The sequence below is a fragment of the Quercus robur genome, chromosome 12, assembly GCF_932294415.1.
Source record: "Quercus robur chromosome 12, dhQueRobu3.1, whole genome shotgun sequence".
Lineage (NCBI taxonomy): Eukaryota > Viridiplantae > Streptophyta > Magnoliopsida > Fagales > Fagaceae > Quercus > Quercus robur.
The window spans coordinates 42,858,041-42,872,101 of NC_065545.1; the positions used below are offsets into that span (position 1 = coordinate 42,858,041).

The 14,061-nt window shown below is 37.4% G+C and overlaps 1 protein-coding gene across 3 annotated transcripts in view; it reads right to left on the minus strand.

Annotated features, from left to right (window-relative positions):
- The window catches only part of LOC126707942 (replication protein A 70 kDa DNA-binding subunit A-like), a 34,843-nt gene that overhangs the window by 3,484 nt on the left and 17,298 nt on the right, over window positions 1–14,061 (minus strand). Inside the window, exon 1 of one of the 3 annotated variants that reach the window (XM_050407697.1) lies at window positions 120–518. The exons of the other annotated variants lie outside the window; for them this stretch is intronic. Within the exon in view, the coding sequence (XP_050263654.1) occupies window positions 120–424 (305 nt within the window). The 5' untranslated portion in view covers window positions 425–518. Of the gene's footprint in view, window positions 1–119; window positions 519–14,061 lie in introns of those variants that run through there. 3 annotated transcript variants of the gene reach the window in all.

Genomic DNA, 14,061 nt, shown 5'->3' on the forward strand with positions numbered 1-14,061 from the left:
AAGCCCTTGTCGCCTTAGGCCTAAAATCATATATCGACTATTGAAAACGAAAAAACAAGACAAGACAAAACAAAACCCACATAAGGAATAAGGAAAAGGAAAGGGATTGAGTGACTGACATGCGTCTTTGGACTTCGTTACAGACGAAGTGGGTCAAGCGAACAATGGAGCCTTTCTGCAACTTGCCATCCTTGACGAAATGGTTTTTCTGAGTGGCTAACATGCCCTGTTGCTGGTGGGTCCCATCGGAGAGAACAACCCTATACCGCTCAGTACTGCTACTGTTGGTGGGCTGTTGTTGGGCTTTGGTCACCACTTGCATCACTTCTATCACTTGTAGTATTGGCTTCACCCCTTCATCCTCCGCCTTCAGTTCCCCTCTGCACATCTTCATTATCGCTCCTTCCGTCAGATTCATCGCCATTTGTACTGTCGAGAGATCGAGATTTTGAGACAGAGAGAGAAGAGAACCCTAGAATGAAAGGAATTGGAATATGAGAGATTTGATATTGAGAGGGAAACCGCTCCCTTATTATGGGCATTTTGCGGAAAAGGGATTTTGTTTTTTTAAATTCCGAAACTGTCCCTGCTTTGTCTTTTCGATTTGGGAGGGAGAGCGAACAGATTCAATTGCCAACAAGTGGTTATGTGTACACTAGAAAATAAAATAATGGGTTTGTTTGGATTGAACTTATTTTTACTGAAACTGAAAATTAAAACTAAAAATACTATAATAAAATAATTTTTAAATGTGAGAATAGTACTGTGAAACCCATTTTTAATGAAAAAGTTGCTGAAAAGTAGAATTTGTAGGTCCGTGAACAGTGCACGGATGCATTGTTCACCGTGAAAAAGTCAACCTTTGCGGCTACTGTTCATGAACAGTGCATGAACAATAACCGCATTACTCCCTAAAACGCGTGAAAAAAAAAAAAAAAAAAAAAAAGCCAGAAAATGCAGACTTGTAAACACAAACGTCGAATCCAAACCCCACCAACATCTCAAACCAAAAATCAAGTTTCAAAAGTTAAGTTACATGTGGAAAAGTGTTGGCACCCGATAATACATATCCAAAAGGACGATGCCTTTTATCAAAAAAAAAAAGAAAAAAAAAAGGGATGATACCTAGTTTCAAATTTAATCGTAAAAGTCATTGTTTAAAGAACAACTAAAATACTTTGGCATTTGGCTTTAAAAAGAAAGAAAGTGATATGCATGTACATATGCAATGAAACAAAAGAAAATTATATCATAGGATGACATGTGGGATGACATGTAATCTATCCTAAAATTACATATATGTATAAAAAGAAATGATATGTGATCTATCTTAGGAATTATGGGTTGTTCTCTATTGGCTATTTCTTGGTTGGCCAATTTGTGTGAGAGTGAGACTCTACTCTACAAAGAGTAAAGTAATGAAACTATAGGGACACTTTTTTCATTTAGTATCCAAAAATTTGCAATTTTTTGCTCAACTGGCACATTGGATGGAGGGTTTTGTTTTGTTCTCTCTCTCTCTCTCTCTCTCTCTCTCTCTCTCTCTAGTGTGCTAAAACAACATTTTGGGTTTTTTTTAGCACACCCATTGCTAATGCTCTTAGCGCTATTATGACAACTAAACTTACTTTTAGGGATACTGAATTACTAAGCGTTGCAATTTCATAATTCTAAAGCAAACCAATTTGAAAGGTTCATACTCTCTCCAATTTTTTGACTAATGGTTGAATTAATGTTTTGAGGATATCAAGGTAGAAACATAATGAAGTTCTCTTTCTCTTTTTGGTGTGCTAAAACAACATTTTGGGTTTTTTTAGCACACGCAATGCTAATACTCTTAGCGCTATTATGACACCTAAACTTATTGTTAGGGATATTGACTCATTGAGCGTTACAATTTCTTAATTCTAAAGCAAACCAATTTGAAAGGTTCATATTCTTTCCAATTTTTTTGACTAATGGTTGAATTGATGTTTTGAGGATATCAAGGTAGAAACGTAATGAAGTTAGTTTCTTTTGCATGGTCTTTTATTTATGTTTTGATAGATAAGATAATATTTCAACTTATTACCTATGGCATCCCTAGGGCTGTATATAAGTTGAGTTTTGTCAAATATTGAATGTTCAAGCTCAGGTCGATGATAAATGTAAAATGGTAATAACTTGTGCATTGCATAGTTGGATGCATTTAGAAAAATATTGTTGGTATTTTGTGTTCAATATGGTAATAACTTTCAAATCAACACTTTTCTAGTTTTCCTCCCATTAAGAATAATTCTTTGTTATAATTGTAAGTGAAATTTTACTACTAAATTTTTTGAAACTGCTACTCAAATTCAAATTCTTCTATCAGTTTTCAGAAAATTTTAAAAAGTGTGATATCTTTTTTTTTTTTTTTTTTTGGATAATCTACCATCATTTTTAAAAAAAAATAATGAAAGTTGGGTAACACATGTCACGCTTGGTAGTTTGACTGGTAGGTTTCCCAAGATTTGAAGTACAACGTCATTTGGGAGATGGTGGAGTATGGGTGTCTCTTCCATTTCAAACATTTTTTGAACAGAGAAGAATGATGGGTGTTTGTATGGGGATAAATAAGGGGAGACGAGTGGGCTGCTCTCTATTGGCTGTTTCTTGGTCAGCCAATTTGTGTAAGAGTGAGACTCTTCGTTATAGAGAGTAAAGTAATGAAACTGTAAGGGCACTTTTGTCATTTAACATTCAAAAAATTAGCAAACTCTCTCTCTCTCTCTCTCTCGTGTGCTAAAACAACATTTTGGGTTTTTCAACTCACCCAATGCTAATCTATACTTATTGTCAGGGATACCAAGCATTGCAATTTCTTAATTCTTATGCAAACCAATTTGGATGGTTCATACTCTCTCTCCATTTTTTTTAGTAACGGTTAAATTAATGTGTTGAGGAGGCCGTGGAGGTATTCTTAATTCTTAAGCAAACCAATTTGGAAGGTTAAGGCCATGTTTGGTTTGGAGAGTACTCAATTTTCATATCTCAACACTCAAATCTCATCACTCAAACTCATTACCCAATTCTCATATTTCTAACTCAAAATTTTCCCATACTCTACTTGCAGTCTGTTTGGATGGAAATTCTCAGTAGTATTTCAATTCAAAAACTCAACTTTTAAGTAAAGTCATGGGACCTACGAAAATTATTGCTTAGCAAAATGCACATAATGGCTACTGTTTGTACCCACGTAGACTTTCTCTCTCCACTTCAGAACCCATTCACATCTTCATCTCTTTAAACAAAACCTAACATAAATTTGGCTTTCCTCTATCTCTCTGTTTTTTCAAAGCTATTGTTTGGCTACATGGATGAAGTTTCTTTATATGATAATGGGTTTTATGAAAAGCAGATCTAATAGAAAATCCAACAACAAAAAGGTGAAAAAAAAAGTTAGAAATTATAGAGAGAATCAGATTAGGCTTTAGGGAGTTAGGAATTTAGAAATTAAAGAAAGTTCCAAGAAATTTCCCCCCGATCCACTACGGAAGTGCTTACACAGTTGGGTTTGTCGTGAGATGCGAGACCCAAAGATGTTGCAAACTTCACAACACACATGGACATGGAAGAGGAGAGACCAAAACTTCAGAGTTTGCAAGACCCAGACTAGTTCTTCAGTTATCAAAGTTGTTCTTGACTTCTAAGGATACAAGAAGGAAAGATATCTCTTCAATTTTTTGGAAGAGATGAAGCTCCAAACTAAAAGAAATGAGTTAAGGAAAGTGAAACTAAGGAAAAGTGAAGGAACAACATAAGTCTGGTGTGTGCACAGTGATTGAGCCGTTGGAGTGCATGTGGAACTCTGACTTTGATGTTGACAATAGATACATGTGGGACCCAAGTAAATGAGCAAAATTGCAAAATTGCCATCGTAACTCAATTTTGAGAATTTGGAAACACCAAAAACTTGTTCTCATTTTCCATAACTCTAACTCAATTTTTTGAGTTATGAGTTATGGAAATTAAGAATGGAAATCAAACCAAAAAGCTGCAACTAGTGTGGGTCCCACGAAAAGTGAGTGATGAGTTATGAAAATTAAGTGATGAGTGATGAAAACAAGGCAAACCAAATAAGGCCTAATACTCTCCAATTTTTTGAGTAACAGTTGAATTAATGCTTTGAGGATGTCAAGGAGATGAAAACGAAATGAAGTTAGTCACTTTTATATATATATATATATATATTTTTTTTTTTTCTTTTATTTATTTATTTATGGGTAGGATAGTGTTTCAACTTATTACCTATGGTGTTCGCTAGGGCTATAAACGAGCCGAGTTTTGTCAAGTATTGAACATTCAAGCTTGGTTTGAGTTTTAACCAAGTCTACAAACAATGTTTGAGCTTAAGCTCGACAAATTGTCCAAAAACTTGAGCTCGGCTTGGCTTGACTTGATTCATTAGTCAACCCGAGCATGAGCTCCATATCAAGCTTTTAAGATTGATATCCAATACAAGTATATTATCAAGCACATATTAAGATAGGAGTTTATTGTTCAAGCCCATATCAAACTTATTACCAAGGCCATAAAACCAATCTATGCTCAATTTGCTTTTTATCGAGCCTTATTGTTCATGAACAATTTTTTTGGCTTGGGCTCAACATGTTTATTAAACAAGCCGAAAATTAAGGCTTAAGTTGGCTTGATTATAAACAAACAATGATGAACGAGTTTTTTATTGAGTCAAGTCCGAGCAGTTTATGAACAACTTGGTTCGTTCATAGCCCTAACGTCCACTCCATAATGATTGCACTTTATCATTAGGGCAAGACACCAATTGATTTTTGGTATAGGTGGTTAAATTTCATATCTCTTATTCAAGGGATAAAGTTTGCATCCAACCACTAATGGGAAGATGACATGTGTTCCATCATATGCAAGTACATAACTCACTTGGCTGGGTTAAGCAAGTCATGTGCGTTACACATGACAAGAACAAAAGTCATTTTTTTATTGGTGGTTAGAGAACAGGGATACAAACATTTTTAGAGTCAAACTTTATCGTTATTCAAAGGCTTTTATGTTGTACTTTACAAAATGGGTTATTGAACTAAATATAACGTTGGATTACTCAAGCTATATTTGAGTAAACATATTACTAATATTAGGCAAATTAATAACTTGGGCATTGCATAGAATGGGACGCGTTTAGCAAAATATTGTTAGTATTTTGTTTTCATATCAACATTTTTCTTCCTATTAAGAATAATTCTTGTTATCATTTTAAATGAAACTATTGCCAAAATTTTAAAAACTACTACTCAAATTAAAAATCTCCTTTCAAAAGTTCTTTTAGAAAATTTTAAAAAGTGTGATTATTTATTTTTATTATTTGGATAATCGACCATTTCTTTTTTTCAATAATGAAAGTTGGGTAACGCATGTCATGCTTGCATTATACATGGGACCACATAAATATTGCTCTATCACTAATGTTTTATAAAAAAGAATCAAAATAGTACTTTAATTTAAACTTAATTATTAAAATTTTTAGATGTTTCATTATTTATTTTTAATTTTTAATAATCTATTGTAGTTGTTGGGTTATAGATTGACCCCGATTAATTAATTCAATTACCTAAGTTGATTAATTAGATCAAATGACATGCAAATCGTGGAGGTATCAACAAATCACCAAATAAACTAAATGCAGCAGAAATTAAATTGACACGATGATTTGTTGACGAATGGAGAAAACCTCTCGCAAGGCAAAAACCTCACTGAGTGAATTTCAGGTCATTATTGCCAATAATCCCCTAATCAATAACAAGCGATTACAAGTATAAGAAATATTACCACTACCCTGGACTATCCTAAAATATCAACTTACAGTTGAACCTTTACTCCAATCCCCAATTGGACTTGATCTTGTAGAAGATTTCTTCCTTTACATAGATCCCAATACATGACTAAATCCAAGCAACTGAATGATTGTTGTTAGCTGTAAAGTTCTTCACTTTAATTACCTAAGTTGATTAATTAGGTCAAATTACATGCAAATTATGGAGGCACCAACAAATCACCAAATAAACTAAGTGCAGCAGAAATTAAATTAACACGGTGATTTATTGACGAATGGAGAAAACTTCTCGCAAGGCAAAAACCCTACCGAGTGAATTTTAGGTTATCACTCCTAAGAATCCATTAATCAATAACAAGCGATTATAAGTATAAGAAATCTTACTACTACCCTGGACTATCCCAAAATACCAACCTACAATTGAACCTTTACTCCAATCCCTCAATTGGACTTGATCTTGTAGAAGACTTCTTCCTTTGCATAAATCCCAATACATGACTAACTCCAAGCAATTTAGGCTGTGTTTGTTTTGGCTTTAAATCACTTCCGGAAATGCTTTTCCGTAAATGCGGGTGTTTGGTTGCGCATGGAAAATAAATTTTCCGGAAAATATTTTCAGTTGACCGTGTGTTTTAATGGCTTTGACCCGGAAATTGGTTTCAGTAAAAATTTTCACTTCCAACCATTTTCGGACTCACGCGCAAAGAGAGAGAGAGAGAGAGAGAGAGAGAGGAAGAAGAGAGAGCCCAGATCACGCCTTTGACTTCGCAGGCGAACTCAGAGCCCAGATCACGCCACGAACCCAGAGCCCAGATCATGCCTTTGACTTCGCCGATCTACGAACCCACGAATCGATCTTCGACCCACGAGTCTTCGACTTCGTCGGCGACCTAGAGCCCTCGTGCCACGAACCCATGAATCGATCTCTCTCTCTCTCTCTATGTGATTTTGATTTTTTGTGTGATTTTGATCGACCCACGAACCGATCTATGTTTCTATGTGATTTTGATTTTTTACTTTCTCTCTTTGATCTCTGATTTTTTTTTGTTGTTGTGGTGGTGTGGGTGGTGGTGTTTTGGTGGTTTTCCTGTTATGTAGTGGTGGGTTTTGTGTGGTTGGTGGTGGAAAATAGCATTTTCAGAATGTTACCAAACACATGAAAATATTTTCTAGAACAATTTTCATAATGCAACCAAACACTTGAAAATATTTTCCTTTCCCGAAAATAGCATTTCCGGAAAATATTTATTTTCCGTAAAATATTTTACATTGAACCAAACACAGCCTTAATGATTGTTGTTAGTTGCAGAGTTCTTCACTTCAAAGTACGTTGAAGATTTGGAAGTACTTGGTTACAAAATTCTAAGGTGCACAAAATATGAGTTCTCTAATTGAGTTTCTCTGTTTTTGATGACTTTAAAATAAGCATTTTATATGGTCTAGGCTTTTTGAGAACGAAACCCTAGCAATCCAAGTCATCATGGGCTGAGATTCAGATCTAAGAATTTTGAAATTGTAGTTCTCGATAGATCGAGCTTGTGTCAAGAATTCCTCATTAAGCTCGATAGATGCTAGTGTTGAGCTTATGTCAAGACTATTGTTAAGCTTCATTGAATCGACTTTTCTTCACTTGTTTCTTGATTCAATCTTCATGTCTTTAATGATACCACTTGTGATGTTTGCGCAACATTCTTCTTGATACATAAAACCCATCTTAGATCTACCAAATTGCAAGTAAAGTACATTTTATCAAAAGATAAGCCAATACATAGAAAATATGACTCTAACAATAGTATTTGGTTTTTGACAAAAACTTAATCTTACATAATGTGCATTTATCGATCATATAACTTTATTTTTCAAATCTATTTAATTATTTGTGTTTAATTATATAAAAAAAGAAACTATTTAATTTACAAATAACTCTTAATTAACTCTATCAAAGGTTCTTAACATTGGCACGTGTTAGGTAGTAGAATATCAGGTCATTTTTATGTTATTTACTTATTTTTTAAGAATCAATTAAGTTGTTAGAATGTTAAAATTTGATGTGCTAAAAAAAATGCTACTTTGGCACTCCAAAATGCTAAAATAACTCTTACAATTTTTTTTTTTTTTTTAAAGTTATATTTGGTCCCTCTGGAGGTTTCTCTGTCACTAAGAAAGGAGCTCTCCATCCTCCTTCTCTTAGGCAGTAGAATATTTGGTCCCTTCTCTTAGAAGGTGTGTATGTCCTCAAGAGATAACAAGGTTATCTTCTGAGCTAGTGGTTTTTCATTCTTTTGGGTGTGTGGGAAACAGTTTTGAGTCCTTTTTCTGTTTTGTTTTATCTTCCTATAACCTTTTTGTCCTCTTTTTGTTTCTTTTCTCTCAATGGAGGAGCTAACGAGATCATGGAATAATTTGAGCCTTGACGAGAGAGAAGGGTCTAGGCTCACGCTGAAAAATCTATTTCGTTCATCAGAGTTTATTCTTGCAGCAAAGTTTCTTACAAAACGGGTACTAAACATGGATGCAGTGGCCAGAACTTTTAGGCAACTGTGGCAATCTACTGCAAGTTTTAAGATTCGGAATTTGGACGATCACGTAGTTCTATTTGCTTTTAATAACCAAGGCAATATTGATCGAATCCTTCAGTCTGAACCATGGCGTTTTGATAAGCATTTGGTGGTCTTTGAAAAATATGACGGTGACACCCCTATCAGCGAACTCAAGTTTCAGTGGGCGTTTTTCTGGGTCCAAGTTCATGACATTCCAATCAGGTTCATGATGAGGGAGGTTGCTGAAAATATTTGTGATATTGTTGGGATGATGTGTCAATCAATCGGTGGAGTTAATGAGGATGGAGGTAGATTTATGCGAGTTAAAGTAAAACTGGATATCTCGCTACCCTTGTGTCGGGGCAGAGTGGTGTCTCTTGAGAACGGAGATAAAATATGGGTGAGTTTTAAATACGAGCGTTTGCCAAATTTGTGTTACTGGTGTGGTAGGCTTAACCACAGTGATAAGGATTACCCCCTATGGATCCAGAGTAAAGGTACTTTAACGGCGGATCAATGGCAATTCAGTCAAAGTTTACGTGCTTCTCCTTACAGAGCAACGAATAAGCCTATTGTGTTTTGTCCCGGGCTACTATGATATCTTGCAAATCCTGCCACCAACAAAGGTGACAGTGGAAGGGGGAGTTCTAAGATGGATGGAGGTAGTGCAAATAAAACAATGGCAGTGTCCCCAAGTCCGATAACGGAAATGGATTCTCACGATGAGGTAATTAATGCAGGCGTTAATGCACCTCACTCAGTTTCCTACTCTGTCTTTGTTAGTCCCGTGGTCAATGCCCCTTTTTAGGAGAAGTCTCCTCCCCTTTCCATTTCGTACCATAAATTGATGGACGAGGATTTTGTGGGTAATGTCAGAAGTGAGGTTTTGGGTAGCAATCACGGCGAAGTTTCAAAAGGAAAGCAATCTAAATCAGCTCCTTTGAACTCGGGAGCGTTTGCGGAAGGTGATCCTTTCTTGGCGAAACTCCAGGAAATCGATTGTGATCTTAAAAAATTTGAATGTATCCCTAGTGAGTTGGCAATGAATGGAAATTCATATGGGCTGTGCCCATCCTTTACAAATGAGGAGCTCGAGATTGAGGTGGTTAAGGAGCATAGGCCTATTGTTTCGAGCCCAATCATCAAAATCCCTCTTCAAGATATCTCCAATACCAAAACTTCAGCCTAAACTCCAAAGCCCAGGAAGAAAAAAAGTCCAAAGCTTAGGTCCACGAGTATGTCTGAGGTATGTGGGGTTACTTCTCCAGCTCTGAAGAGAGCCCTTCCTTACCACGATGATGTTGAAGCGCAACCACAGAAAAAGAGAGCTGCAAATGCTCGTGATGTCCTTGTACTAGCAAATCTATCAGCGGTGGCTGAGTCTCAGCCCTGCCGTTGCCAATGAATTGTTTAAACTGGAACTGCCGTGGGCTTGGGATCCCACGGCGAGTTCAGGAGCTCTCCGAGTTAATAAGGGCAAAAGGTCCCAAGCTGTTGTTTTTTATGGAAACTAAGAACAAGAAAAGCTATCTCGAGAAAGTCAAGTGCCGCCTTAAGTTCGATAATATGTTCATCGTCCCGAGGAGACATCAGAGTTGTGGTTTAGCTCTATTGTGGATGAACGAACTTGATTTGCACATCAGGACATTCTCTCCTCATCACATTGACGCGGTAGTAAGTCCAGGGATTGATGACGTCTAGCGCTTCACGAGCTTTTACGGAGCTCCAGAAGTGGCCAACTGGGAAGATTCCTGGACCCTACTACGACATCTCGCAACTCAGATCAATTTACCATGGGTCTATCTAGGTGATTTCAACAAGATCACCCGTTTGGAGGAAAAGTTCGGTGGAGGAATACGAGTTGAAAATCAGATGCAGTCTTTTCGTGATTGCTTGGATGTTTGTGGATTAAAAGACTTGGGGTACTCGGGCTTACCATTTACTTGGTGTAATCGACGCTTTGACGGAAATGTAGTATGGGTCCAACTTGATCGAGTGGTTGCATCTCCGTAGTGGGTTCTGAAATTTCCAGCTGTAAGACTTCATCATTTGTTAGGTTTTTCCTCAGATCATAAACCCATATGGCTCTGTTTAGATGATGTTCGAAGGAGATTTTTTAGGCCTAATAGACCTTTTAGATTTAAGGCTATGTGGATCAAGGATGAACGTTGTGAAGGGGCGGTTCATGAAGCATGGGACAAGGATTCAACTGATGATCCAATGGGTAATGTGCTCCTTAAGGTTAGTAATTGTCAAATTCACCTTAGTGAGTGGAATAAGAAGGTATTTGGTAATGTGCGTAGGACTTTGGAAAAGAAAAGAATGGAACTAGAACAGGCAGAGCGTTTATCTATTTGGGGAGGTAGTAATGGGAGGATGAAGGAACTAAATGATGAGATTAGAAGATTGACTGACTTGGAAGAATGTATGTGGAGTCAAAGAGCAAAGGTTGATTGGTTGCGTGATAGTGATCAAAGTACCAAGTATTTTCATTGTAGGTCCACAGAACGTAATAAGAGAAATTTCATCTCGGGTTTGGAAAATGAGTTTGGTATTTGGGTGGAGGAAGAAAATCAGATTGGGTGTATGTTTGTCCAATATTTTTCTAAGCTATTCACCCCATCAAATCCCACTCATATGGATTCTGTGCTAGAGGGGGTGTTTCCAGTAGTGACCAAAGAGATGAATGAGGGACTGCTCAGGCCATTCGATCCTAGTGAAGTTCAGGGTGCACTAAAGCAGATGGAGGCTAGCGTAGCTCTAGGCCCGGATGGTCTACCTCCATTGTTTCACAAGCAGTATTAGGGTAAGGTGGGGCAGGAGGTCACAAATGCAGTGTTGGCAATCCTCAATGCAGGTATAATCCCTCTCCAACTTAATCACACTTTTTTAACACTCATTCCTAAGATTCATAGCCTAAGAAAGGTAACTGATTTCAGGCCCATTAGTTTGTCTAGCGTTCTTTATAAGATTGTGGCTAAGGTTTTGGCTAACAATCTGAAGATCTTACTGCCAAAGTTAATTTCAGAACACCAAAGCACATTCATATCAGAGAGACTGATCACAAATAACATTCTCATTGCACACGAGACTCTCCACCATTTGAAATCTAAAAGGAATGGCAAGATGGGCTATATGGCACTTAAACTCGACATTAGAAAGGCGTACGATTGAGTTGAATGGGTGTTTTTAGAGAAGATTAAGCTAAAGATGGGCTTCAATGCAATATGGGTCAGCATCATTATGGCTTGCATCAAGTCTGTATCCTATTCTATTATGTTGAATGGTTAGCCACATGGTCACATAATTCTGGAAAGGGGTCTTCGCCAAGGTGATCCGTTGTCACCATATTTGTTTTTGCTAGTAACTGAAGGTTTGCACTCTCTCTTTAAGAAGGCCGAAAAAGATGGGGCAATAAGGGGTGTCTCTTTATGTGCTAATGGTCCTCGAATCTCACATTTACTCTTCACGGATGACAACCTAGTTTTCTGCAGGGCAACCATCTCTGAATGTGTGCAGATTCAGTCTATCCTTCACAGGTATGAACAAGCATTTGGGCAGAGTATAAATGGGGCAAAAACCAGTATTTTTTTTAGCTCGAACACTCAACATGATACTCGAACAGCCATTGCGGCCTTTCTAGGTGTTCTGGCTGTCCAGCAGTATGAAAAATATTTAGATTTACCAGCTTTAGTGGGTCGGAATAAGAAGAAAACTTTTAGTCTTATCAAGGAGAGGATTTGGAAGAAGCTGAAGGGCTGGAAAGAGAAATTGCTTTCTCAAGCGGGTCGTGAAGTCTTGATAAAGGCAGTTATTCAAGCGATTCCCACATACACAATGTCATGTTTTAAACTTCCAAAAAGTTTGGTGCAGGACATTGAATCATTGATACAGAAATTGTGGTGGGGGTATAGGGATGAGCAACGAAAGATTCATTGGGTGAGCTAGAATAAGCTCTGTTTGCGAAAGAAGGAAGGTGGTATTGGTTTCTAAGAACTGAGCAAATTCAATGACTCTTTGCTGGCTATGCAGATCTAGAGACTGAAGACCTACGAAAATTCTTTGTTTCATAAGGTATTTAAAGCAAAGTTTTTTTCGGACTGCTCTATAATGCAATGTGAAAACCCCAACAAAGGCTCGTACGCATGGAAGAGCCTCCTGCAAGCCAGATACGTGATTGAATCGGGGGCGGGATGGAGAGTTGGTGATGGAAACTCCATCGTGATTCGATCTGATAAATGGTTGCCATAAAAGCCACCCTCGTTATTGACTTCCCCCCTATGTCTCTGCCTGTGGATTCAAGTGTGAGTGCCCTGATTGATCAAGAGAATCATGTTTGGAAGGCAGACTTGATTCAGACTGAGTTTCTATCCCATGAAGCTAGGTTGATTCTTGGTATTCCACTAAGCTATCGATCCACCTTGGACGAGCAAGTTTGGTTCCTAACCAAGAATGGTAATTTTACAACCCGAAGTGCCTATCACCTGATTGCTAGGATTGAAAGGAGCTTAAGTCCATCGTGCTCAAATCCAGAAAGGAGACATAGGTTGTGGACCAGTATATGGAGTGCTTAGGTCCCCCATAAGGTAAAGAATATGATTTGGAGAGCTTGCCACAATGCTATTCCTACTCTCTGCAATTTGTGGAGAAGAAAAGTGGTGAACTCAGTGCAATGTCTACGATGTAAGGGAGGATTTGAAGATGCAATTCATGCGCTATGGAGTTACCTAGCACTACTTTCAATCTAGGATGGTGATGAGGTCCTGACAAAGCTTTTGAGGTATAAGTTTGAATATTTTGTTGATCTGATGGGAATGGTTTTTATGATGAAGGAGAGACTTGATACCAATCTTCTGATTATGATGTTTTGGTTAATATGGAGTAATAGAAATGCTATCAGGAATGGAAGTTATATTGTGGAGGTTAGCGGTATTAGAAGCAGAGCAAATTCTCTTCTCCAGGATTTTTTAGTAGCGCAGAAAACTCAGACTCAAACTCCCACAGCTTCGATCAGAGCAGTAAGATGGATTCCTCCAATCTCGCCCCATTGCAAAGTGAATTTTGATGCAGCCTTCTCCTCTTCCGAGGGCACAGCAGGCCTGGGTGTTGTCATCCATGATAGTTCTGGAAAAGTACTTCATGCCTTGGCACAACGGATTGTTAAGCCAACTTGTGTTGCTGCAGTGGAAGCGTTGGCATGCCATAGGGCCAGTGGCAGAGCCAGAGGGGGGCGAGGGGGGGCACCTACCCCCCCCCCCTGACTCCACCTAAAATTTCATTGTATGTGTAATTGTAATCTTAAGGGACTCTGACACAGGAAAAAGAAAGGAAAAAATGACTTCCAATTGGTTGAAACTTGAAAGTGATTCTGGCACAAGAAAAGGAAAGTAAAAAAAAGTTTTCTCAAACATCAAATCATATCCCATTTTCACCTAATTTACTGTTCTTGTAAACTTTTGTCTTGTCCCACGTTTGACACTTATTTCACAATTTTTTTTCTTTTCTAATTTCTATCATTATTTTCATTATTAATGATACTTTTTGCAGTATTTTATTGTTAAGTGATGTTAGAGATATTGCAAATTTACTATCTATATCTTACAAATTGGCATGTTATCAATAACAAAAAATAATCACAAACATCTATTCATTATATTGTTGTAGATTTTGTAGTAACTATGAATTGATATGAAA